This window comes from Drosophila guanche, unplaced genomic scaffold (assembly GCF_900245975.1).
Source record: "Drosophila guanche unplaced genomic scaffold, DGUA_6, whole genome shotgun sequence".
NCBI lineage: Eukaryota > Metazoa > Arthropoda > Insecta > Diptera > Drosophilidae > Drosophila > Drosophila guanche.
In genome coordinates this window covers 1,608,906-1,633,290 of record NW_022995757.1, presented here as the reverse complement: position 1 = coordinate 1,633,290, position 24,385 = coordinate 1,608,906, and the positions used below count along the sequence as shown (strand labels likewise).

Genomic DNA, 24,385 nt, shown 5'->3' with positions numbered 1-24,385 from the left:
CTTTTCCCCCTACGAAACTCTTTTTGGTTCATGCAACCAGCGGTTGCAAGGTAGTTGGCGGTTCGCAAAAGTGTGGGTGGAGCCATTGACACTGTTGACAGTTTTATTGCCGCCGAACGTCACTGCCGGTGCCCACCTGGCCCCCACACACACGGTATGTAGAGAGAGAGAGAGAGAGGGAGAGACTCTTCTCGTAAATTGCAACGCTCTGGCAGCGATCAACATGCAAATATATATTGCAGCAGTTGCACCAATTGCTGGGTTTGCACTTTTGTGCTCCGCCAGGATGAATGGCGGCACAGGCAGAGAAAGGTGCCCCCACTGGGTCTTACACATCATGATTAACGCGTCCCTAAGAGGGCACGGGCAGCCTACAAGGCCCTGCCCGCCACAAAACAAAGCTACAGCCCCGTAAGCGAATTGTGTCTTAGAGGTAAGAGCGAACACCACACAATCTTTGCACTCGGCAATGAGTGCCAGCCGCATTGTCGATCGGATCCCATATGGCGGATGAACACTTCCTAGAGGCTAAAAAGGAATCGAAGTTGGCGTAAAATAACACGGAAATCACATTAAATATCACCTTTCATAAATACTCGATTTAGGTTACAATGCTGAGAGTTGGCGGAGGCACTGCCACTGGGTACAAAATCAGCCGCTTAATCAGAGCCTCTTCATTACTTCCATAACCAATTTTTCGGTTATTATTTAACATCTTTGAGTAATTTAAGCACATTAGGGATTGGGAGAATGGCGCGTATAAATACCAAAACTCGCAGCATCTGGGGTTGCCGGATCGTTCGTAGAGGAACTGGATTTGCTATGCGCTTGGAGCGCACTTTTATCGGTATTGTAATTGTTTATATCTAATTATACTCTAGATATTGTATATTATAATGCAAAGTATCTTGGGTGTTTGAGTGGAGTGGCAACAACTCATCAAAATAAAATTATAAAATTACATTCGATGTATCGATTGGATATCGATATATCTATACGGCTGTCAAGAGATCGGTCGGCACTTCCGCATTCTTCTTCTTCTCGAAACTTCCGAAAAGCGTGTGGAAATTAAGTTTATTAGTGAAATATTCACTTCAATTACAATATATGTAAGTGATCGATACAATGGGCCTTGTCTCTGTGGCTTTTCCGTTTCTCTGTTGAAAAAAATCCTAGGATGTGCAGCAGGAATGGAAATTGAATTTATTTTATTTATTTTTTGCCGCATTTCGGGGCCCTTTTTTGTTTTAATTGTCGGTGCTTGTGGCTCTTGCCAGCATGTGTGTGTGACGGAGAGAGGGAGAGAGAATGGGTGAAAAGCAACAATTGAGTTGCCAAAATGGGTAAAGAAGGAGCCGAGGAAAGAGGAAGCGCGAATGCAGTTAGAGCAGTGCGCAAGCGTCCCCGCACCCCTTCCCCAGAATTTGATTACTTCTTGAGTGGGTAAGAGGCAGATGCAGATGGAGATGGCCAATTGTTCGCTGTGTGGAGGGCACACTCCATCGGGCTATGTACATATGTATGTATATGCATATGTATATGTATGTATACCTCGAGTCATTTGGGCTTGTGTTTGACCGTTTTAATGACAAATGACAAATAGAACTCGCATTATATAGATGTGTATTTTTCTATATTCATATTAATTTAGATTGCAACCGAATCAAAATATCTTGCAAATTCCTAAAAATGAAGAGCGCTGGTCTCAGAGATATTTTTTTGGGAATGCCCGATTACCAGATTAGCGTGGATGATATTGATATTGATATAGATTTGGATGAGATGGAAGATATGGATGATATGGATGAGTACGAAGAATATCTGGTGCCCGAACACGTGCCCGCTGAGGCCAACGAACCACCGGCTGATGCACCGATTGAGCCATCGGACCCGATGCTGATTCTACCAGAGGATGTCGAATATGATTTTGAAATCAATTTAAATGATTCGAGCTCTATGATTGCGCTGTTTGGGGTCAAGTGCACTGATAATATAAACGAAGGATGCACCAAATCAAACTGCGATCATTCGTTGGAGAGCGTGGAATCTGTGAAATCTCAATTGATGGTAATGCAACCCAGGGCAGTGTTACAAGTCTACCACCAGATGTTTTATCATGGAATTCTGGCCCAGAAATACCATCAGTTGTTTTTCGACGTGTTTCATCTACGCGGATTTATGAACACCACTGATCGCAATGAGACTGTCATTGGAGACTACTGGTAGAAAGGTAAGAAATGCCAAAAAGTTTACCTGAATGCCCTGCAATTACTAATTCCAATGGAATTTACAGCGAAATTGGCCTAAGGATGGTTCCACCCCACATATCCCCTACCATTCGGATTCGGGCGCGGGATATACGAAGCATATAACCTCTATACAAAAAACTGAACGCATTTTCTTAATTCCCTGCAAAGATCACACAAAAACAACGAACGCGCCCTCGTGACATAAATATCCTATTCAATTCTTATAGTTAGCTGGAAAATAAAAATAATAATAATAAAAACGTTGGTGGAGGGCCGCCGATTCAATGTGCGCTTTGAGCGCACTATATTCGATATATTTTTTTTGTTTGTAATTTAATCGCTACAGCGAAATTGGTTGGTCGCAGACGATGAGTCCGCATTGACCAGGTACTTTATTTTCGCTTTTGCTCGGTGTTCGAGGGGAGTGGCAACAAATCATCAAAATACAATTCTAAAATTACATTAATCGTTGAATTTGCCATTCGATGTATCGATAGGATATACACACATGTGTGTATGCATGTATGTGTGCATATGTTGTACATACGATAGTCAGCAGATGGTGTGGCAGTTCCGCATTCTCCTTCTGCTCGAAACTTCCGCAATAAATTGCATTTGCTAGTAAAGTAATTCCGAAAAATTATATATATGTTCTTGAACAATTGAAATATTCTAGTGCGCAGGTTGCGAGCCTTTTTTGTTGTTGTTATTTTCGTTGCACGTGGCTCTTGCCAGTGTGCGTTTGTGTGTGTATGTGTGATACCGAGAAGGAGAGAGAGAGAGGAGTGAAACGAGGAAAAGTAACGGTAAAACAAGTACAGAAATCACTCGTTTCAAGTGCGTGCGGGAGAATGCACAAACTAAACATGAGAAACAAAGAAAAGCAAAAGGAAGAAGCAGTGCGAAACGGTGACCTCATCGTTTGCAGTTAGAGCGAAAGCGCAAGCGTAGCGTTTTTCTACAGTGCAAGAGAGTAACAGAGCGAGAGAGAACGAGATTGCACCGCGAGGGTTACCCGGAGTTCCATGATGCTATGCTGCGAGTTTTGTATTTTTATTTGCCAATTGAAATTGAAAGAATACCTCAATAACTAACATATATTCCTCAGATAAACTTCTACTTGTGAAGTCAATGGTCCGAGTTGCTGCACATTTCGGTCCAAAGCTACTTACATATGTGACGCCCACGCTGTTGTGTTTGTATTTTTCCATCATTGATTCGCATTCGATTCAATAAGCCAATAAAGTTCGAACAGTTACTGGCAATTTTGTTATTAAGGGATTTTCTTATACATACATATATGTATATGTACATCGTACATATTTGGAATTTGGTATTTGGAAATACTTATTAGTGTACTAATTTTGAACGGAAATTTGGATAGTCCGTTTCACGTACATCTGGCACCTGTAACTTGCTGTAAGCATAAACCGCAAACTGGAGGTCTCCAGTTGAGAGCAGTCCCAACACTATTTCAAGTTAATTTTCAGTACTAGGGGAATGTCCTGTCCTGAACGTCAGTCCATCCGAGATGCTATGGTTCATTAAGTCTCTGCCTCTGCCGCTCTCCTGCCTGCCTCCACACTGGGTCCACCACTTTTGCAATTCCGAAATGTCCGACTGATGGAAGCCTTAAATTTGTGCATTTTTTGGGCATGCCTCTAGCCCGCTCCTCCTACATTGGCAGTTATGGTGCGGTTGCCTTGGCTCCACTCAAACTCCACTCCGCAGGAAAACTGCATTTTCAGCTTCTATTCTGCTGCTACGTCCTAATTTCCGTTTTCCCTGCTTTTCGGTTTTTCGGGTCGGCATCTCTGTGCGGCCGCCGTTAGTATTTGTCGGTGAGGGGTAAGTGCGTGGGCCGGGCCGGGCCGGGCCGGGCCGTCTTTTAGCTTGTGTTTGCCAGTCACGTTGTTGCACTTAATTGTCCAAAGTTGTCAGCGCGCAGAAGCCACTCTTGGCCATCTCTTGCTAATTGCTGGCAGTGCCTAAATTACGTAATCTCATCTCCAACTCTGCATCTCTTCCTTTGCGGTAAGATCAAATGTCAGAAATTGAAGCTCTCCTTGAACATAAATATTCGTCTCGTTCCCTTCATTTTGCGTATTTTATGCCATTACAAATAGATTAGGATATTATACAGGTTTATAGAAACTTTTAGAGTGAAAGCCAAACCTTAAAACTGCCCCAGAAACTATGTACATTTCTCCATCCGAATTATTTCCCATATATGCCAGCAGAAACGAGTCACTGAATCTTCAGTGGGATACAATTCCTGGCACAAAATGCTAGAGTTTCCCTATTTTGTTGTATTTTATATACATTTCTGCGTTCATGTTATTTTCAAGTTTTTTGGGGAAATAAATTATGTTCTTGTTGTGTTTTATCAGGCGGAACACGAGACAATTGCTTGCCGCTGCTGCTCCTACGAATGACGAAAAAAAGTTTACTTTGCCGTCGGTTCAAAATTGTTTCTTTCTTTTTGTTTTGGTATTTTTATATATATTTATTTTTTGTTGGTCCCTCAAATGGAATACAATTTTTTCGCTGCTGCATTCAATGACGGGCTGCTACACATGTCAAACTTTCTTTCATATCATTGAATCAGGCAAAGTTACGTAAAACTTTTCCTCGCCTACAGAGCCCCCCTCAGAGCTTCCTTCATGCAACAACATTCAAAACGCCAGGTCCTGTGCGAGTGTGCGAGTGTGCGTGTGTGTGAAGTGGTGCGACTGCAGATGGAAATCTCAAAACATTCGAAACAAATTTACAGAAAGAGAACGAGGCGAGGAGTTTCCAAAGCAGCGAGGAATGGAGAGGGGTGCGGAAAAAAGAATCAGAAAACCTGAAACTGATAAAGGTAATCATATTGTTTTTTATTGCTTTCCCGTAAACTCTTTGGCCCAGCCAATTTCATGGCGAAATCTGAATCAAATTGATTTTTGAAAATGAAAACAGATTGATAGCCATGGCCCCTCTAGCTTACACGTTAAACATGTGGTCATGAGAGTCGCATGGAGACCGATCTGCCAGCACTCTCAGATTATCGTAACAGTCCTACGAGCGGAACAATCGGCTAATCTGGGGTGTTAATAGCGCCGTTTCTCTGACGTTTAAAGACGTTTATTTAAGCATCCGCTAAATGAATGTGCCCAGTGGAATATTCTTATTTACATTTGGCTATAAAGAAATACCTTCAAATGTTGCTGAATAAGGGTAAAAAATATGCAGCTTCTTTGCAGTATCGGTGTGACATAAACTTGTCCAGCAGCGGCAGCTCTTCCGCAACAACTGGTTGACAACAGCTGACAGGAACCCTAAGCCAGGCTTAGGACTGCTTTCTTCCACTCTCTCTCACTCGCGTGTATTTCTTTTGACTTTCCCCCTTTCGGCGACACTGGCCTGTCATTCTTATTGTTTATGAGTCGAAAGAAATTTCATTTTATTTGTGTAACTTTAGACGCGTGAAATAAGAAGGAAAGACCGAACGAACGAAGCTAACTTTTTCGGAGAGGAGAGACAAGAAGCCGAGGGAAAAATGTAACATAAACTGATTTGTCCAGGACAGGCGACGCGGAGATAGTGACAGGGAGAGAGGGACGGAGAGGGGAAGAGCAAGAGCGAAAGGGTCCACCAAACTAGCGGTGAAAAATGTTTACAGCTGGCGACTCGCACATAACATGACAAAGAACAAGCCCCCTCGCCCACAGCACACCACCCAAAAAAAAAAAATACAAAAAAAGAATAGAAAAATGAAATAATAATAATGGCGAAACAAAGAGCAACAGAGAGGGCCATATATGCACATACAAATGTACCATGTATAAAGGGGAATGAGAATGAGAGCGAGAGCGAGAGCGAGAAAGTGAAATAGAAAGGGTGGGAAAGGGATAGCGGTGGAGGGCTTAAGGATTGGGCTGAGGGGACCCCGTCTAAGCCCACTCCTTGTGTGTTTGCTTAGTTGATGTCCTTAGGAGAAATTACATTCAGTTTGTCTGTCCCGTCTGTCCCTTGGCGCTCCCTTGTCGCTCCCCGGGTGTCGTGGTTGTCTCTCTGTTTGCCTTCCTAAGCTCTTGAAGAACTACAACCCGACAGGCAGACAGAGAGACAGCCAGCCCCAAAAGCGGAACAACAAAAGTGCAGCCTGGAAAATTGTCCTTGTTAGAAGGAGCACCCTCTCTAAAACCCAACCCCAATCCCCAGGACTCGCGTATGCACAGAGGAGCAACAAAAAACAACACAACAAAAGCTACAACAAAATCTAGAAAATGAGCGCCATGAAAAAAGATATACTACACAATGAACATGGCGAAAAAGTAGCTACAATTCCTGGCTGTTGTCGTTGACGTTGCCGTTGTTCTGGCGGGGTCAAAACAATTGCAGCTAACAAAGCCAACGGAATTTGAGAGAGAAAGCGAGAAAGTCAAAGCCATTGTTGAGCCGCGTATAACCCAAAGAGAGGCAGGATACCAAAAGGGTATATGTATCAGCCATCAGCCATCAGCCATCAGGGAACAAGTCAGATGTCAATCTTTGTCAGGACTGCAAATAAAATGAGTATTTTATTTGTTTTCTGCTAATTGTTTTAATGCTATTTTGTGCGATTTGGGTATCACGTATTCTATCATTTTTTTAATATTTTATCTAGTGCCTTGAGTCTTGTGACTTCCGCTTACAAAGACAGAGAGGCAGCGACATGTGCACCCACTTAGGGGCAACTTCCTCTTCAATCTATCCAGCTCTCCTATCCATGGCCCCAGACAGCATCTAACTTTCATCTCATTGTTATTGAAAGTTTAAAGCGTCGTTGTCTCTGCCATGCGGGTATCCAGCAATGAGAGTCCTTCCTGCCCGACTGACCGACTGCCCGACTGCCCGACGGCCCGACTTCCCTTCCTCCCATTCCTGCCTGCCTTCGTTGGCTTTCCATCAGCCCATTGACCATTGACCACTTATCCAGCCTCATGCAGGCGGTGTCTCTTTTGTTGTGCGAAAACCTATTGGCTTTCCTGGCTCTGATCGCAAATTGTATTTGCACGGCCACATCACTTGTTCCATTGTGTGTCCCAGTACCCCAGCCATTTAGAGGGTCCTCCAGCAGCCGGCGCAATGTCAATTAGCAGGGAAACGGGACGCCGCAGCTAGACTGCGCGCCCCAAAGACCTGTTTTTAGCCTAAGCCGCATCTATGAAAAGCTTTGAGAAGTTTATTATGGAGTTGCAGGCATACGCCTACCACTTTCAGGTTGCTATTTTCCATTTCTATAAGCTAAATAAAAGGTTAAGCTGAACAGAGAACTTCTTCCATAAAGAACCAAACCGTTTTCAAGCCTGCCATTGGGGCCTGCCCTGCCCCAACATGTGAAATGAAACTTTCATTTACCTCTAAGCATTTTCTGTATTCATCTGGTGTGCAATTATTCACGAGTAGTTTTGTTTTGTATCTCGGCAACTGGCCGATTACTTTTCATTTGATTTGTATTCAATTTTTATTTTTGTGTGAATCACACACAACAAAGCCGAAGCCAAAGCCAAAGCCAAAGCCAAAATCCACTCATTGCTGGCAACATTTTGATGATTGGACACCCCGAAAACAAAACGGCAAAGAGCTTTTGCACTTTTTGGTCATTTTAATGTCGTCTCATTGCTCCACAGAGTCGCCGTCGCCGTCGCCGTCGCGTGGCTGCCGCTGCTCCTCATCGTCATTATTGTCATGGGCCATTGGCAGCGTTTTGTCTGGCTGTTGGACTTTTGCTCCGTTCCGTTTCGTTTCGTTTCAGTTTCAGTTTCGGCCTCTCATTCCCCCTGATTTTGCTTATGCGAATTTAATTTACCGAAAGTGAGAAATGGACACGGAACCGGGGCCCCATTCGGCAGTCGTCGTCGCATCCTTCACGCGACTGTCATTAGCGATAGAGATACGTTAATTGTGTGTATCTGTAGATAGATACATATGTTTGTACATCCAAAGAAATATATATACATATATATACTTCATACCCATTCAGATCTACTGTCTGTTTGCTTAATGGCAACTGATTACTGCCAAATGTCCATTGTCCACAATTGCAAGACCCGAAAACATAATTTGTTTTCAAATATAATACGAGTATCTGTTATTTTTTCTGTCTATTGTCTGTTTGTGGGTAAATGCGAGTGCGTGCTCTCGTGATTGCTCGATTTGGGTTGGGTTACGTAAGGCCATTTGCGGTGTCGATGTTTATGTTTGTCTCCCATAATCAGCAGAGAGAAAGCATAGCGAATAAAAGAGTCGGCTGAAGATTCGACGATAATTGGGCAAGGCTGCAAAGCCACCTCCCCATTACAGAATCGAACAGTAGATTATTTAATACAGGTAGAACTTTTTTGCAAAATAAATTTGCTTGCCTCTGTATCCTGTATATCGATCGAACATCAATCATCAAACCATATGCTGAACCAACTCTACTCGGTATCCTTTTTTGTTGGCCAAAAGTCATACAAAATGAATGAAATCAATTTTCCAGCATCAAAATGTGAGCCCTCCAGTCCACACCTTTGCCTTATCGTCTTTCCTTCGGGGCCATTTCACAAAGCACTTGGGCCAACTGGATATTTTCTGCATCAGAGCCGTGTCCAAATATGGCCCTTATTGCCTTCCCCTTGCCCCGTGCACCCACATTTATCTCACTATTCCATTTCCCCTGCCCTCGTCGGGGGCAACGAAGCTTGGCTTCAATCCGTTTGACATTTTCCACAAATTTTGGGCATTTTTTCTGGTTGTTTCCAGCTACCAGCCGACAACTCGTTTCACTCGCTCACCTGTAGCCGTGCCCCACTGGATGCTATCCTACCATAGTTCATTGTTGTTTCTTTTTCTGTGTTCCCTGGTGCTGGTGCACCAGAGAGATTGAGAGACAGAGAGGGAGAGCTACATTCCGATGCTAATTCTAATTAAGCGCATCTGATGAAGTAAACGTGTCCCGAGTTTTTACTTCATAAAGAAAACAACCAAACAAATTCCCAAACACACAACGAAACGAAACAAGACGAATGTAAGGGAGAGTAAAGGAAAATAAAAGGAATGAATCAACGGGGAGAGGATTGAGAGGATTGAGAGGAGTGGGGATGAAGCAAAACCCTCCCAGAGCTGAGCACAGATAAAATTTCAACGCGCTCTCATTAAAAACTTTTGGAAAGGCTATAAAAAAAGCCCGTCCACACGATTGGACACACCAAGATACCCATTGATCGGTTTATATACATATCCAGAGGCACTGCTCCATCATTGATCCATGGGATGTGAACGTCAATCCATGCGGGCACTTGTATTTATTTATAATTTATAATAATGACACTACCACATAGAGGTTAACATCCAGCTTATGGATTCTGATGGCAGCCACGATTTGAATATACCCAAAGTAATCTTCGAGTACCGAGTAAAACACACACACTTTAAGGATCTTTGGGGAACAGGGGGGCATGCCCAGAAAATGAATAAATAAAATAAAAATCTGCAAGAGAGATAGACGCCGGGCGGAGGAAAATTCATTGTCATTGTCAAAATAAATTTTTCTTTTGAAATCCATTAAAGGTTTCATTCCAAGCGAAATTGTTAGAAAAAGTGCAAAGCCAAAAACAGGAGGCGGGCAAGCCTCCCACAAACTCAAACTCAAAACCAAAACAGAAACCTAACCGAACAGAACCGAATGGAGAATGGCCATAACGGGGAGGAGGGTAGGGGACGAGCGGAGCCATCCACAGACGAAGAACAAGAAGGGAACACAACAAAAATTGAAATTATTACAAAACTTTTGTGATTATCTCGGTTGCCTTCGCCGGACCCGTGGAGGACCCTGCCCATTCGACGATTCTTTTGACAACGCTGAAAAGAAAAAGTTAAATTTGTTTCGCCCAATAACTGTCAATGCGGAAAGCGTTTGGGCGTGGCCATTCGCTCGATTTCCCGGACAATTGTTGCGCCAACAGCGGCAGCAGCCGAGATCGAAGGCGGAATAAGGACTCACGCTGAAATACAACCGAGAAGCCGGAACGAAAAATACCCTCAAAAATACCAAGGATCCTTGCAAGGAATAAATGCTACAGAAATCACTTACCCACATTACCCAAATCGTTTTCAAGACTAGATCAATTAATGAACAAGGTTGGCAAAGAGACGTGGCATTAATCAGTTTTGTTTATGGAAACGCAACCAACATTTTTGCAGTGCGTCACAAGCTGAAGCCGCATGTCGTAATACCCTCTGGCATGTGGCTATGCGGAGAAAGCATCAGCCTCAGTCCATGGCCTTGCCGCCGCCTGTCAGTCGCGGAGCAGCAGCCGGACCTCCACACCCCACGACACACCGCCACCCGATAAAGCAAGCCACTTAATATAGAGATTTATGCTAATCAAGCAAAAAGTATTTGCCGAGAGGGGTCTTCGTCATTCGGCAGCGTCTCAGAGTAGACCAAGTCCAAGAGATGCTCAAATGGAATGGAATGGAACGGAATGGACTCGCTTCGAGTGGTGTGTGTGTGTGTGTGTGTGTGGTCTTTCCTCGCTCGTCATACTAAATGAAAGTGAAAATTCTTATGTAATATGCTAATATTTTCTTGGCCCGCCTTCTGCTGCTTCTTCTGTGTGGATTACGAGAGATTTTTTTATAAGTTTAGATACATGGAAAGGGACTGAAGAAAGCCAAACAAGTGTTGTTTTTAATACCCTTTTTTGCATAGAGTACTACAGCAGTATGGCAGCCGTTTGCTCCACGGATATAGATTCTCAGACGCTTTCAATTAATAAACATATTGGGATCATTTTTTTAAGCATTTATTTGTGTATTCCAAGGCAGCACATTGTCCGTTTCTGTGCTGCTTTCTTCTTCGATTTGTGTGGTTTACAATTGCAATATACATACATTTATCTGGTGTCGAATTCTGTGTAGTGTAGCGTGGTGTCACCTCTGCATCTCATTTTGTGTGTTTGCTGCTTCTCCCCATGACATTTTCTTTGGCACTAAGCTTCTGTGTGTTTTTTTTCTTCAGTGTTGCAGTGTAGATGCCGCCGCCAGTTGCCGCATGTTCTTTTATGCTGAATTGATATACTACGACTATTGGTAACTGAATATACAAATTTGGTCTTTACGTCTCTTGATCGTCATCCAGCGGCTGATGAGTACCACGCCAGCCTCACCCACATTTACGGCCAGGGCATGCATTTCGTCGTCCAAGTCCACAATGATATTCTCCAGACATTCCATATTCATCACCGGCTGCTTGTTTATGGCCCTCTCCAGTTCCATATTCAGAACCTGGATTATCTTGTCGAGGTCCTCGACAAACTCTAAGACCCACTGGAGCGGTATATTATCGCTCCCTTTGGCGCTAGTGGTCTCCGGCTTTTCTAGCATTTTCCAGTTCTAAAACGAAACCCAAAATTTGTTTGAAAGTTTAGTGCAAAAATTGGCGAAAACTTGTGTACTATTAACTTAGAAAAGAGCTTCTGCTGCTTTAGGATCTGCTTAGCACTAAATTTGAGGACTGCTTATCACCGTATAACACAAATTTCATGGCAACTCTTGAATGGAAAGAAAGTTTGACAGAGCAGAGTATCCAAAGGTTGCTTGTTTCTTATTCTTTTTGAATTAGTTTTGGCATTCATTGCTGTTGCGTGTCTTTCGCTCTAAATTTATGCACGAACTTTGGCTTAAACCAACCAATTGACATTTCAATGTGGCTGTGAATTAGCGGTGGAAGCCATCGACATGTGGAGACAACGATATTTCGGCTGGCATTTTCCATATTCATGTTTGATATATTTTATTCTATGTATTTAATAGAGAGTTTTATACAAAGCTCGCATGCGTAAGCGAGGCATCTTCTGCCACTCTCTTCAGCGTTTAACCCGATTATTTATCCATCAATATATTTATAGAAATACAAAAAAAATATCAAGCTTGCATAGATGTTAACTTTGATGTTTCTTCCACCTCTCCACCTCTGAATGGAAAGTTGTATGCTCGCAATATATTTATTTGCTATTTTTGTGCTGTTGGTATTTAAATAATTTATTAATGCACATAATTTTGGGATTAGATAATGCGAGAAGCTATGTGGTTGTGTGTGCATTCGAGCATCGCTGGTATCTGCGTATTAAAAATCAATTATTCTGTGGAGAAAACATTGTTTATGCTAATCGCATGTCAGCCAGCGCGATAGAGAGCGAGAGCCAATTGATAAATGAGCCACGAAAAGCAGGTGGCAGGTTTTAATATAAGACCAGAGCCAATGCAGCCTTACTTTAGGGATGTCTGAGTGGAAGTTCTGATAATGCTTTTTAATTAATGCTCTGTAACTGTCTCTGGTGCCTTTTAATTATTTTTAGTACGCGAAAAAACTGTGACATTTGAAGCCAATAAAGGTCCCATTGCTCTTTACATGTCATACATTTGCATACAATGCATTGTGTGATGCAGTTTCAGTTGACTTTTTGACCACTGAAGGGTGCCATTCGCAATGGTATTTACAGGTAACAGGACCCATCTTAATGGGATTATGTGTAGAGGAAAGGGAAATAAATACAGGGCGATGCTGTTTCCATTGGTCCGAATCAGTCAGCAACAATCGGTTTGGTATTTTAAAATAATTTACTTAATTATATTTAGCGTCGAATGGAATTAAAAGCCATGCCATGGATTGCTTTTAAATACATGTAAAATAGTTTGTTGTGTAACTACATAAAGCATCTGTGGTGGGGGCTTCAGTAGGGATTATTGCAGCAGCAGTTCTTGATGAGGGCATGCTCGTAGCAGGATTTGGCATACAGCAGGGAGCAGTCGTAGTAGGAGCACTGCGGCGGTCTCAACTGTGGGGCAGATGCTGCAGGAAAAAGGGTTGAAAAATACGAATTGGGTTTTAAATGCATTAAGTGTGGTGGCAAATTGAATGAAATTAATAAATGCATCAAGCGTGGCTGGGGAAAACCCCATACATAAATAATGTCGCAGCAGACGAGAGTGCTCGGACTGGGTGTGACGCGTTCCCTGATTAATTACCTGGAAAATCGCAGCAGCAAGAGTCATGCACCATCTTGTGGGAGCAATAGCTGTACACCGAAGAGTCGCAGAGCGGACAGCTCCCGCCGCCACCTCCAGGCTGTTGTGGTGGTCCCCAGGGAGGAATTGGTCCGGGTCCAGGTGCAGGTCCGATACCCGGACCAAAGCCATTCCCAAAGCCATTCTGGCCACCAAATTGACGTGCTAAATTATAGAAAAAGTGTCCAAGAAATGTTGTAGATCTTTCGAGTTGTCAGCACTCACCTGCCGTGTCCTGCTTGGCCACAACCATGCCCATCAGCAGGGCCAAAAGCATTGCCACTAGCACAGGGCCCACACAGCGTATGCCGAACATATTTCTTATGATCCTTCGTTTGCTCTTCGCTCTTTCGTGTTTGGTGTTTGGTGTTTGGTGTTTGGTGTTGCTGCTGCTGGGGCTGCCGTGCCGCGACTGCAGTCGATGAAACTTTTATACAGCCACGATCGATTGGTCCGTCCGGTTCGGCTTTCGCTTTCAATTTTTGTGACAAATTCATAAATAATTTGATGTGCTGTGATGTGATGTGATGTGATGGGCCCTTGAGGCAGCACGACAACAAAGCGACTCACTGACTGACTGACAGACAGACAGAAATCTCAGTTGCTCTCAAAGGTGTTTCTGTCGCTCCCAAAAAAGATCTTGGCGAACGAAAGTTACGGGGGCCCCGTGCCCCAAAAATGAAGTGAGGCTGAAGTTTATTTATTGTTCGGTATTCGGTTCGATTGGTTTGACAAGTTGATTGGCAAAACTCAGCCGAAAACTCCCACGCCTTCACACAACAAAAAATGTTTAGATATCTTTCTCGTGGTATTTTTTGTGTGCCTGTGACACATTTCTCGATTGGCAGTTGGCAGTTGGCTGGAGATTGAAGAGCTCTTCTTGCCGCTTGCCGCTTGCCTCTTGCCACCTGCAGCTGCAGCAACCTTTTCAACTTTTACTTTTTCCACTCCATCTTCTTCTGTTAATTGCTTCATCCGTCCCTCTCGCTCTCTTTCTATCCATCTTGCAGTCCCACCGTCAGATATATTTTTCCCAGACTCGCGGAAGCAGTCGACGGGCCGAGCCGCGGCGCTTCGCTTATGTAAAATTAATAAGACATAAAATAAATTTCGAATTATGCGCATAAAACAAACATCATCAGAAACCGATTTTTGGTCATCTTCTTTGGTGTTTTCTTCTCTTTCTTCGCATCGCTTCTCGCCCCTTCTCGTCTCGTTAATCGTTTAAAGCGAAACGCGAAACGCAAAGTAAAAGTGTTTCATTTTGATTGCTCTCCCGCTGTCTCCGGGCCATGCCTCAGGGCATTTGGCTTTTGGCTTTTGGCTTCGCTGCCATGCGATGCGATCTTGATATTCATTTGGAAATTGAAATTCGAGTCGCTAATTGATCTTTTAAACCGGGTGCCCAGCCCTGTCCCTGTCCCTGTCCCTGTCCCTAACCGGGTTGAGCTTTTCTCATTATGCTAATAGATTGAATCGATGTTAAAAGTGCCCCATAGAGCGGTTCCCCAATGCGAGTGCACAAATCACTTGGGTTTTCGGGCTCTTTGTGCGATTCTATCGGATCTTCAGCTGCTTTCACTTGCTCCGATTATCACCAGTTGATAATGTACTAAATAATTCATTCAAAATCTATGTATGTATATTCAAAGTGAATATCGATTATCGGCATAATATATTTCGATTGTTGTTGCATGAACTTTGGGTTCTTAGAGTAGAAGGTCCAGTTCTGGACTTCGCATATTCTTCACAATTTCTTTCTCAATTTCGCCAAACACTCTTAATTCTCATTGGATACAGTTTGCTTTCCTTGCAATGCACCTCAAGTTGCCTGCTTTTGCCTGGTGCAAGTTGCTCGAAAGTTGATGGACCGCTCGCTCGTTGGCCCTTTTTCCCAGTCTTGTCGTTTATCTGGCTCGTTGAAAGCCAAAACCCAAAAATGGCTCCCAAATGCAATTTCATTTAATTAACTCTTCCCTGACAGTCTGCAGGGTGGACTGTGGACTGTGGACTACGGAGTGCGGCTTCTGGACAGTTGATTGAGCTGCTGCTGCGCTGCTGCTGCTGCTGCCGGGTTGGGGACCCTCTGGGAAGAGGCCTGGGGCTTGAATTTGAATGCAGCGAGAAACGATGACAACGTTGTCGACGACAACGACGAGGAAAGCGACCATAAAGTGCATCAAGAAGGCAGGGCCTTGGAAAACAAATATGAAATGTTCATTATCATTTTCATTTCCCTCTAAGAAACGACAAGAAAAGTAAAGAGTGGTGAAGAGTGGAGAATGGAGCGGGGGGGAGACCATGTGGAGTAGGCAAAAATGTGTATGTGTGTGTGTGTGTGTGTCTGTGTGTGTGTGTTTGTGTATCTGTCAGTACGTGTATCCCGTTATGTGCTCGTCGGTTCGGTTGTTTCTGTGTGTTGATTATCTTGTAAATTTGTTGCACGTTTTTGATGCAAATCCGCTTGTCATGTACAAGTGATGTCATCACCTGCTACAAGTGCAGATACAGATACAGATGTCAAACTAGATACTTGTAGAAGATACTCAGGTACAGCAGATACTCACAGTTTCGAAAGAAGCGACAAAAAGTTAATCTGTAAGCCAGGCAGGTGGCTGTCGGAAGGTGGTTTGGTTGGGCAGGGCAGGGCAGGTTTTGTTTTGCATTTGTATCTGCGTATCCGCATTTGTATCTGTAAGTCACAAGTGCTCTTGTGTCACAATTTGTAAGTGCAGCCTCAATGGCCAACAGAGAACAATGCGTCGATCGCGGTACGTGCACACACACACACACACACACATACATACATACGTGTACATACGTGTATCTGTGAGATACATCTGTGATGTAACCGACGACGCGGCATTACTTTTACCACGCTTCTTCTTCTTCTCTCTCTCTCTCTCTCTCTCTCTCTCTCTGTCTCTGTTTTATTTATTGGTTTTCGTTTCACTGGAATTTATCTCCCTCTTCTTCGGAGCTCTCTCTTTCTTCAAGGGGCCCCTGAATATATTTTTTTGTTGTATTTCGAGCAAAGTCTTTGGGTAAACAGGTCACTCTTCTCCCGCCGTTTGTTGCCGCTGCTGCTGCCGCTGCTGCTGCTGCTGCTGCTGCCTCCGTTTCTGGTAATCGGCCACTTTCCAGCCAGCGACGAGTGACCTCAATTAAACACATGCCACGCCCAGCCACGCCACACCACACCACACCGCATCACACCTGTACCCCCTGCTGCCGTACTGTCAGCCACCTTCATTCTGTTCGCGCATTGTTGGATGACCACAAAAATTGATGCCGCAACAGAAATACATTTTCGGGCACAGTTACAGCTAGTGAAAAGGGTAATAAAGGATGGGTGGATGGGGAGAGTCCCCCCCAACCATTGCCACAACGGGGGAGGGGGAATACATGACAAAGGAAAGGAGGTGTTTGCGACAAGGCATATGCAAAATTAAACCCATAAATAATGCCAGCAAGAAGCCCGACCGACCAATGCCATGCCACAAATATATGTACATATGTACATATATCTATGTATGTATACATATTCAATATGGATTAATTTCTGTATACCCTTTTTGGGACTAGGTAATTCGATTCATTCCTTAACTACAGCATCGTTTGTTTTAGCTCTGACGATTTTGTATTTGAGCTTCAATGCTCGTTGGATCAAGATTTTTAAACTATATTTTGAACTTGTAAAAATAGTAGTATTTATTGGCCAGCTGCTGCCTTCTCTCCCTGCTCGTTGGAAATCCTTTTTCCAACACTTTTCATTCCTTTTGAGAGACCTGTTTAAGCCTTCGGCTTCCTGCTATGTTTTCAATTATATTTTTCATATTTTTTTCCACTTACTTGATGTTTAGGCATGGAAGGTGTTCCTTTCTCCAATCGAGACCCTTTTTGTCTTTGCCTTTTGGCGCTTCGAATAACTGCATTTCACCTGTAAACTGGACCATTATTGCATATTCCATATGTATTTTTGTATATTTTACATATTACTTTTTAATTTGCATTTTTCGATATCAGTTTAGATATTTTTTTTTTTTTGGCAATTTGCTAAAACTCATTTATAACAAAAATGCTGTCTAACAAGTGCTAACTGCACAGGGCACACAGTGGATGGGCTTTGTTGATCCAGTTTTGTAGATGGTGTTGCTATTATTATTGCCATTTTTATTGCTTTGCGAGTAGTTGTAGCTAGTTTTGTTTTTGTTGTTCCACAAAACCAATATTTGGGCTCTCAGTAGGAGAATATCTCCTTCTCCTTCTCCTTCATGTTTTCGTTTTCATTTTCATTTTCGTTGTCCCTGTCGTTGTTTCGTTTGTGTTTTATGTTGATGTTGATGTTTGTGGAATATTTACACAAGTTATTTGCAGACAGCATGTAAATATGGAAATATTTAAATAAAATAATAGGATCACAAAAGCACCAGCCAGAATACATATGCATATGTACATAAATATGTACTCGAATGAAATTATATTTTTGAAAAATATATTTATGTATGTATGTATGTATTACTGGAATGTGTACATATGTATATGTACAATTGAATACCTCAAATGCAGCCAATAAATTCCAATCGAATTCGATGCTGCAGCAGTCAGTGAAAAGCTTAGTTATAATTGAATCTGCGGTGGTCGTCTAATTGCCATCTGCCATCTCTCAGATACCTGATGCGGGTGCCACCCGTCTGTCTTTTTAGTGTTGAAAGTAACTTTTGGCAGAGTTCTTTTGGTTGAAAGTCCATAGTTTTCCATTGCAATTTCAAGTGGAGGCTGGCAGAAGCTTTGGGTAGCTTTAAAGATGTTCTATTTTAAAGAAATATATTATAAAAATACGTCTATTCCGATCAAGGATACAATACTATAGTAATACTATCCTCCTCCTGCATGGGAGTGAAAATAAAAAGATTTAATCTGAAATGCGAAAGAGCTTTTGGGGCTAATGTCCAATGGCAGCTTGCCTCTTGTTTGTTTGCCAGGAATAAGATACAGACAGATACAGTGACAGAGTGGAAGTAGGAGTGGCAGTCTACACACGCATACAGACATTTAATACCAGTAGTTTTTAAGCCATAAAAGGATGGGTACTGGTGGTGGGACGCCAGCGCCATTGCCATTGCCATTACCATTGCCATGTGCCATGTGCCATGTGGCAGCGCAGCGCTGTGAAAAATATGCAAATAAGCTTTATTATTTGACAGTTTCTATAAAATGCAAAAGCCACAAAAGGCAGCAACAATGCCAGCCCGCAATGACGACGACGACGACTTCATCAACATCAATGAAAAGTTTCCACCGCCCTCCCCCTTCCAAGCGCACGTCTGGGAAAGGCGTTTTGGGGGTAGCCATAAGCAGGGCTCCGTATTCTGTGTTTTGCATTCCTCAAGCTTCAATCTTTCCCCAGCCGGCAGGCAGCAGCCAGCAACCTCCAGAGCGCACCCACATCGCTCTGGCTTATATGACAAAACTGAAATGCAATAAACAAGTTGACAACTCTGACAATTTGGACAAGAAAAACATGTTAAATGCTCAGAATTATGACAAGCGACGAGGAGTCGAAGCTCACCAGTCACAGACAGAGCAGCAGCAGGGACACAGAGATGCAGAGATACCGATCCCATAGTCGTAGCCATAGCCATAGCCATAGCCATAGTCTTAGCTGGAGAGAGAGAGAATGGAGAACAAAAACAAATGGCATAAAGAATAAGTAATAAGCATGCAAATGCGTCTAGGAGAGGGAGGGCGAGCAACTCTCCAGATACAGATACAAAGATACAGCAACTGCCATGGATACGAGAATACTTTTTCGGCTTAATTACTTAGAGTGTGGAGAGCTGAGTGTGCAGTGCGCGGCAGTCACCCACTGACTGACTGGGGACTGCTGCCAGTGGCTGCTCGTATCTATTCATCTAAGTATCTGCGTATCTGTTAAGGGCCACCGGCCAAACTATAAAGGGAGCCCAGAGATACACACATACATATACTCGTAGTCCAATACTCCTGTATTCTCGTATTCGTATTCGTATTCGCACTTGTACATGCCTGACAACAGCTTGAACAACTTGGCCAAGTGGCAAGTTGTTCTGGAGGCTAATGAAAAGACAGTTTTTGACCCGAGACCTTAGAACTTTGTTTCAAGAGGATTCGAGGAAAATGTTGGCTAAAAGATATGCCTTGTCTCTTGTTTGTGGGTGTGTTGTCTGATTAGGTGGAAAATATTCCATCTGGGAAACATTTAGAATACTTTTGGCAACACCTAGAAGCCATCGAAGCCCTTTAAAGGTCTTCCTGAAGGCTTGAAATTTCATTCATTGTTTGGCGCGCACCTATGACATTTACTTTACAACTTTTTGGCCTCATTCGCTGGCTTCCGGCTGCCATTTCCTCAACCCACACACATGCTGATTGCACACATGCCACACAACAGTCAGATATTTACAAGATACTTATTACAAACAGGAGTGAGAGATACATTCATCTGCAAATATTATATAGTCAAAGATACCCACTCAGGTACTTATGCCTTGACAAGAGTCAAAGATGCAAGTGTACATCTAGTGACATTTTGTACGTCCCCGATAAGAGCAGCAAAAATTTTCTTTTATTTTTAGGGTTTATTCATTTGAAACTTGGCATAAATTGATTTGCCCCACTTGGGGATGGGCAAAGAGTAGATGCTACTGGTATCTGGTCTCTGGTATCTGGTATCTGAAAAAATGGTTACACACTGCGATTAAATAATTGTATTTGAGTTGTTTCGCTGATTTGTTTGCTCGGTGTTGGCGCTGTTCGCTGTTCGCTGTGCCTGTTGTTCATTACAAAGTCAACACACACACAATGGACAACAATTGACCAACGGGCAGTTATACGATCCCCGAAAACATTTTGTCATTTTTTCAGTCGTTTCGTTGGGATGGGGGCACCGGGCTGCTGTTTTAATTGTTTGTCTTTATTGTAGCGCTAATAAAATTATGCAAAACTCTCTGTCGCATCGATGGGCGGGGCCCACAATCAGAGCAGGAGGCAGACAGGCAGCTCCAACAATCGATTACATAAATCACACACACATACAGAGTAGGGGCAGGGGCTGATGTGGGGTTAGTTCAAGTTGGTCTAGGGTGGACCAGCACTTAGTGCAGGTCAGGGACTGACTGGCAGCACGAGTTGCGGCCAAGCAGATCGCTTGTCGACTTGTGAAATGTTTCTGTAAGGGGAACAAACTCAAAACTGTTTCCCCATCGAAATCATGGGTAATCACTGATTACCCAAAACACTTTTTCTTTTTTCGTCAGGGAATGGGGAAATGAGGGAAATGAGGAAAACGTCTAACAAGACAAGACCCTAACAAGATGAATCTACTTCATTTGTCTACCAATCCAATCCCGGACATCATCAGATCTTCGATGTTTGTACTCGTTTATGCAACTTTTATTTTTGGTTGTNATGCGATCACGCCCAAGTGTTAAGTGGCCCATTGTGGATAATTGCATCATGATTGTGTGGCAGCCTCAGGGCAAGCCCTGAAGAAACACACAAACACACCAAAAAAACACCCAACAGCATTTTGTGCACTTGTTGTGCATTTGGCATTCGCCTTTCGATTTGTTTTGCTTTGCTTTTGGATTTCAGCTGTCTTTTGTCATCAGGTGTTGTTGTTGTTGTTGTTGCAACCATTTGCAGTATTTGCATTTCAATTATGCATTGTGGCAATGGACGTGGCAGCAACAGCAGAAACCACTACTAAGACCCAAGACCAAGTCTAAACAGACGACAACAGGTAGACAAATAATGCAAGATGAAGGGAGACGAAGACGAAGACGGAGAAGGAGACGTGAAAGCGTCGCTGAAGTGTGCTGGAAGGAGAAGGAGAAGGAGAAGGAGGAAGATGAAGATGCAGCACAGTCAATATCATGGCAGTGTCGCCATGGCAGTGGCGAAACGAATTGCAATCGCCACAACGACCATCGGATGCGCTTGGCAGTGCAAAAATCACCATTAAATTAAATAAATTGAAACTGTGGACAGTCGTGGACAGTTTCGATGATTTAATTGATCAAAAATCTAACTGCATTGAGACCCTGTATAATGATCTAATACCCTTATTAGATGCTAGTTTTCCATCTTCTAATGACTTTAATTACCCATGATACATGCCACACAAAGTCCCAAATGTATCATTTCGATCTGAAAATGTTTGTGCGCAGAGGGCATTTTGGCCAAGCGGCGAAAGGTGCGGAAGTGCCTTGGGAGATGCAGAAAGATGAGAAAATATTTGCATACGCAAAAATGTGGGCAAAGAAAGTGGTGACAGAAGCAGCGACGTAGATGGCAGTGCCTGTCCAGAGCTGATCCAAATATACCAAACCATATCTCGCCTCTCCCACTTTGGTGTCTCTGTCTGTGTCTGTGGGGCTTTTTGTGTAAATAAATAAGCAGAAATATAGTTGAGTACTTGTGTAATTATGGCAAATGTTATTTGATTTTGGCACCCCATCCTCCCAAACACCAGGCCCAAAACCCGAGAGACCCGAGACCCAAGACCCGACCCCAGACCGTAAAGACCACAGTTGCGTGTGCTCCAAAATGATAGTGGAGGAGAGTGGTGCGGACTGCCAGATACTCGTATATTTGCACATTTTGAGAGCGAGCATTGCTGCTGCTGCTGCTGCTGTTTGCACTTTCGCCCAAAAACAAAAACGAGAGAAGAAAACCTAAGGAAAATAGTAATAAAAGGCAAATAAAATTCGCATGTGGCTCCTTTTCTGCAGCAGCAGCGGGACGCTAGGCTCTGGCTCTCTGCTCTGATTTCTGTCCGTTCGCCTTTCTGTCTGTCTATTGGTTAGCTACATATGCATTTACATATGCTGTGGAGTTTTTGGGCCTTACTGCGTCACAGCAACTGAGAGTATTCCGGAAAACAAACAAGCTTATGACATATCAAACACAAAGCATACGGATGCCCCTGTGGGATGCGTGGATCTGCGAGCTTCATTTGCTCCTATAGCCTGCTGCTGTGGCTGCTGAAATGTTACCATGACAGCGACTAGAAGGGCATCCATGCAGTCAGGCAGCCACGCATCCAGGCATTATGGAGGTTGAGCCCCCGAGCTAAGAGGACACAATGCAAAAACAGAAACAGAATGTTGCACATTCGCGCTGGGCTGCCACCAGCCTTCTGGGCAGGTTTATTGTTTCCCCTTATCCCTCGCAGCCCCAGAGAATATTCTATCAAGCAAAATGTTGAACCAACGGCAAAATGCAAGCTGCAGAGGATCCCAGAGAATACCTGTGCAAAATTAGCCCCCAAGCCTCGATGCTCAAAGCAAGTCGTTTCCAATGCTAAATTTTGCGGGCAAAATAGGACTGTATGCACATGGAACAGAGTTGCAACATATCGTCTTCCCTTTTGCAACGAAAGAGGATTCGCTGGAATAATCATGGGGCAAAGTGGAGGGCTGCACCATCCAGGCTGCATGGAATATTCGCACTAATTTGGCACAAAAACGGAAGGCTTCTTTGATGATTTGAGTCCCTTTTGCTGGCATATGTATGTACCCTTGCAGTGCAAATATTTATTGAAAAGCTCTTTGACATCAACACAAGCTGCAATTTTAGCCTATGAGCTATGAGCTATGAGCAATGCAGAGACTGGCAGTTTTGCAGCATTTAATGAAGTATTAGAAGATGGCATTATAGGGATCGTACAATTAGCAGAACTTCTCCTGTGAAACAGTGCTTGGGGCAAGAAGAAAAGCAAAGAATGAGGTACTGAAGTACTGAGATTGTAAGGAGCCATCCCGTCCCTTGTTGCTCTCTGTCGATGCATCTGTCCCTCTCTCTCTCTCTGTCTACCCACGCAGCTTGCTGCAGCTCTCTCTTGAACATCATCGCTCGCTCGCTCTCTCTAACAGTAAAGAAAACGCAGCTGTGAGACAGATAGTGGGCAAGACGGTGCGTGCATGGCGAGGGTATGAGCAGTGGTGAATAACAAACGGTAAAGTGCAAAGAAGACAACGAAAGGGAACACTGAAATGCACTGCAAGAAATTTCGTGGCGAATACAAACTCTAAAATATCATTTTAGTTAGAACTTTATTCAATAAGAATACTTAAATACTTTCTAAAGCATTTCAAAAATGATCATAGCTTCTACATAGATAGATTCTTGTATACTGGTCCCTCAGATTGCAATTTGAATTTTTGGTTATTTAAAATCATGCCTTCATGGCCTTCAAAGATTCGCCGTACTACATAGAAATTTTGTTTTAATTTTGATTGGCATCCATCCATCGATTTGTTGGGCACTCAGCAGCAGTCAGCAGAGCTGTCCTGCAGCACCACATGAGATCAAGAAGGGGCATGCCGGCATTGATGGCTGGTTTGGCTTTTGAACTGCTGCTGTTGTTGTTGTTGTTGTTTTTTCTGTTGTGTTGCACTGTCAATCATAGTCAATCGATTGCCGTGGGGCATGGTGTGCATGAAGTGGAGGGCAATCCAACTAACCGAACCGGTAAAACAATAGACCCATAAGCATCGAGCGCAATTAAACACAATTAGACAATGGATTCGGGTAGAGTGAGTGTCCAGAGGTATCCAGTTTCTATCCACCTATCCACTATCCACTGGCGGTGGAGCTTTGTATCTGATTGTTTGGGCCATCCACTCCCTTCACCCTCTGGCTACCACCTTCTCCCATCCTGTTGATGCATCTACATCCCTGGGCATTCATTGCTCGTATCGATGGCTGCTACATTGAAATCTGTTTGTTGCTTTTCAGTTTTAGTTCAATTTCAGTTGTAGTTCAATTGATGGCTTGGGCCGGGGAAGGGCGCCTCGAGGCGTTGGCTTGACCAGTGAAAGTTAATTGAACACACTGGGGTAGCTCCTACTGTTGGACACTTGAGTGATTAGCGTTTGCAACTGCCAGTCTGCCAGTGGCAGTGTGGGTTGGGTGTTCGGGCTTGGGGTTTGAATCTGCTCGTTACATAAGCGAAACAAGTGCCAGCAATCCCCCCCAAAATGTGGCGACAATTTCTGTATGTTCGATGGTTTCTT

General features: G+C 43.4%; 2 protein-coding genes across 2 annotated transcripts; one reads left to right on the top strand and one right to left on the bottom strand.

Annotated features, from left to right (window-relative positions):
• The first annotated feature begins 1,045 nt into the window (after positions 1 to 1,045).
• Positions 1,046 to 2,477, top strand: LOC117590286 (protein deadlock-like). Its single transcript, XM_034282772.1, has 3 exons — positions 1,046 to 1,109; positions 1,652 to 2,230; positions 2,294 to 2,477. Exon 2 carries the CDS (start codon positions 1,690 to 1,692, stop codon positions 2,224 to 2,226), a length of 537 nt encoding a protein of 178 aa, XP_034138663.1. The 5' UTR covers positions 1,046 to 1,109; positions 1,652 to 1,689; the 3' UTR covers positions 2,227 to 2,230; positions 2,294 to 2,477.
• A 10,510-nt stretch (positions 2,478 to 12,987) lies between these two features.
• Positions 12,988 to 13,970, bottom strand: LOC117590270. The gene is made up of 3 exons (XM_034282755.1): positions 13,551 to 13,970; positions 13,287 to 13,490; positions 12,988 to 13,110 (listed from the first exon to the last, which is right to left on the bottom strand). Exons 1-3 carry the CDS (start codon positions 13,639 to 13,641, stop codon positions 12,992 to 12,994), a joined length of 414 nt encoding a protein of 137 aa, XP_034138646.1. The 5' UTR covers positions 13,642 to 13,970; the 3' UTR covers positions 12,988 to 12,991.
• Between the last annotated feature and the right edge of the window lie 10,415 nt (positions 13,971 to 24,385).

Excerpts from the sequence above, each read along its gene's own strand:
- LOC117590270 (XM_034282755.1), bottom strand. The coding sequence starts at position 13,641 with ATGTTCGGCATACGCTGTGTGGGCCCTGTGCTAGTGGCAATGCTTTTG. Across the intron at positions 13,491-13,550 it reads GGCCAAGCAGGACACGGCAG|CACGTCAATTTGGTGGCCAG; the intron begins GTGAGTGCTGAC and ends TCTATAATTTAG. Across the intron at positions 13,111-13,286 it reads TTGCTGCTGCGATTTTCCAG|CATCTGCCCCACAGTTGAGA; the intron begins GTAATTAATCAG and ends TTTTTCCTGCAG.
- LOC117590286 (XM_034282772.1), top strand. The coding sequence starts at position 1,690 with ATGAAGAGCGCTGGTCTCAGAGATATTTTTTTGGGAATGCCCGATTAC.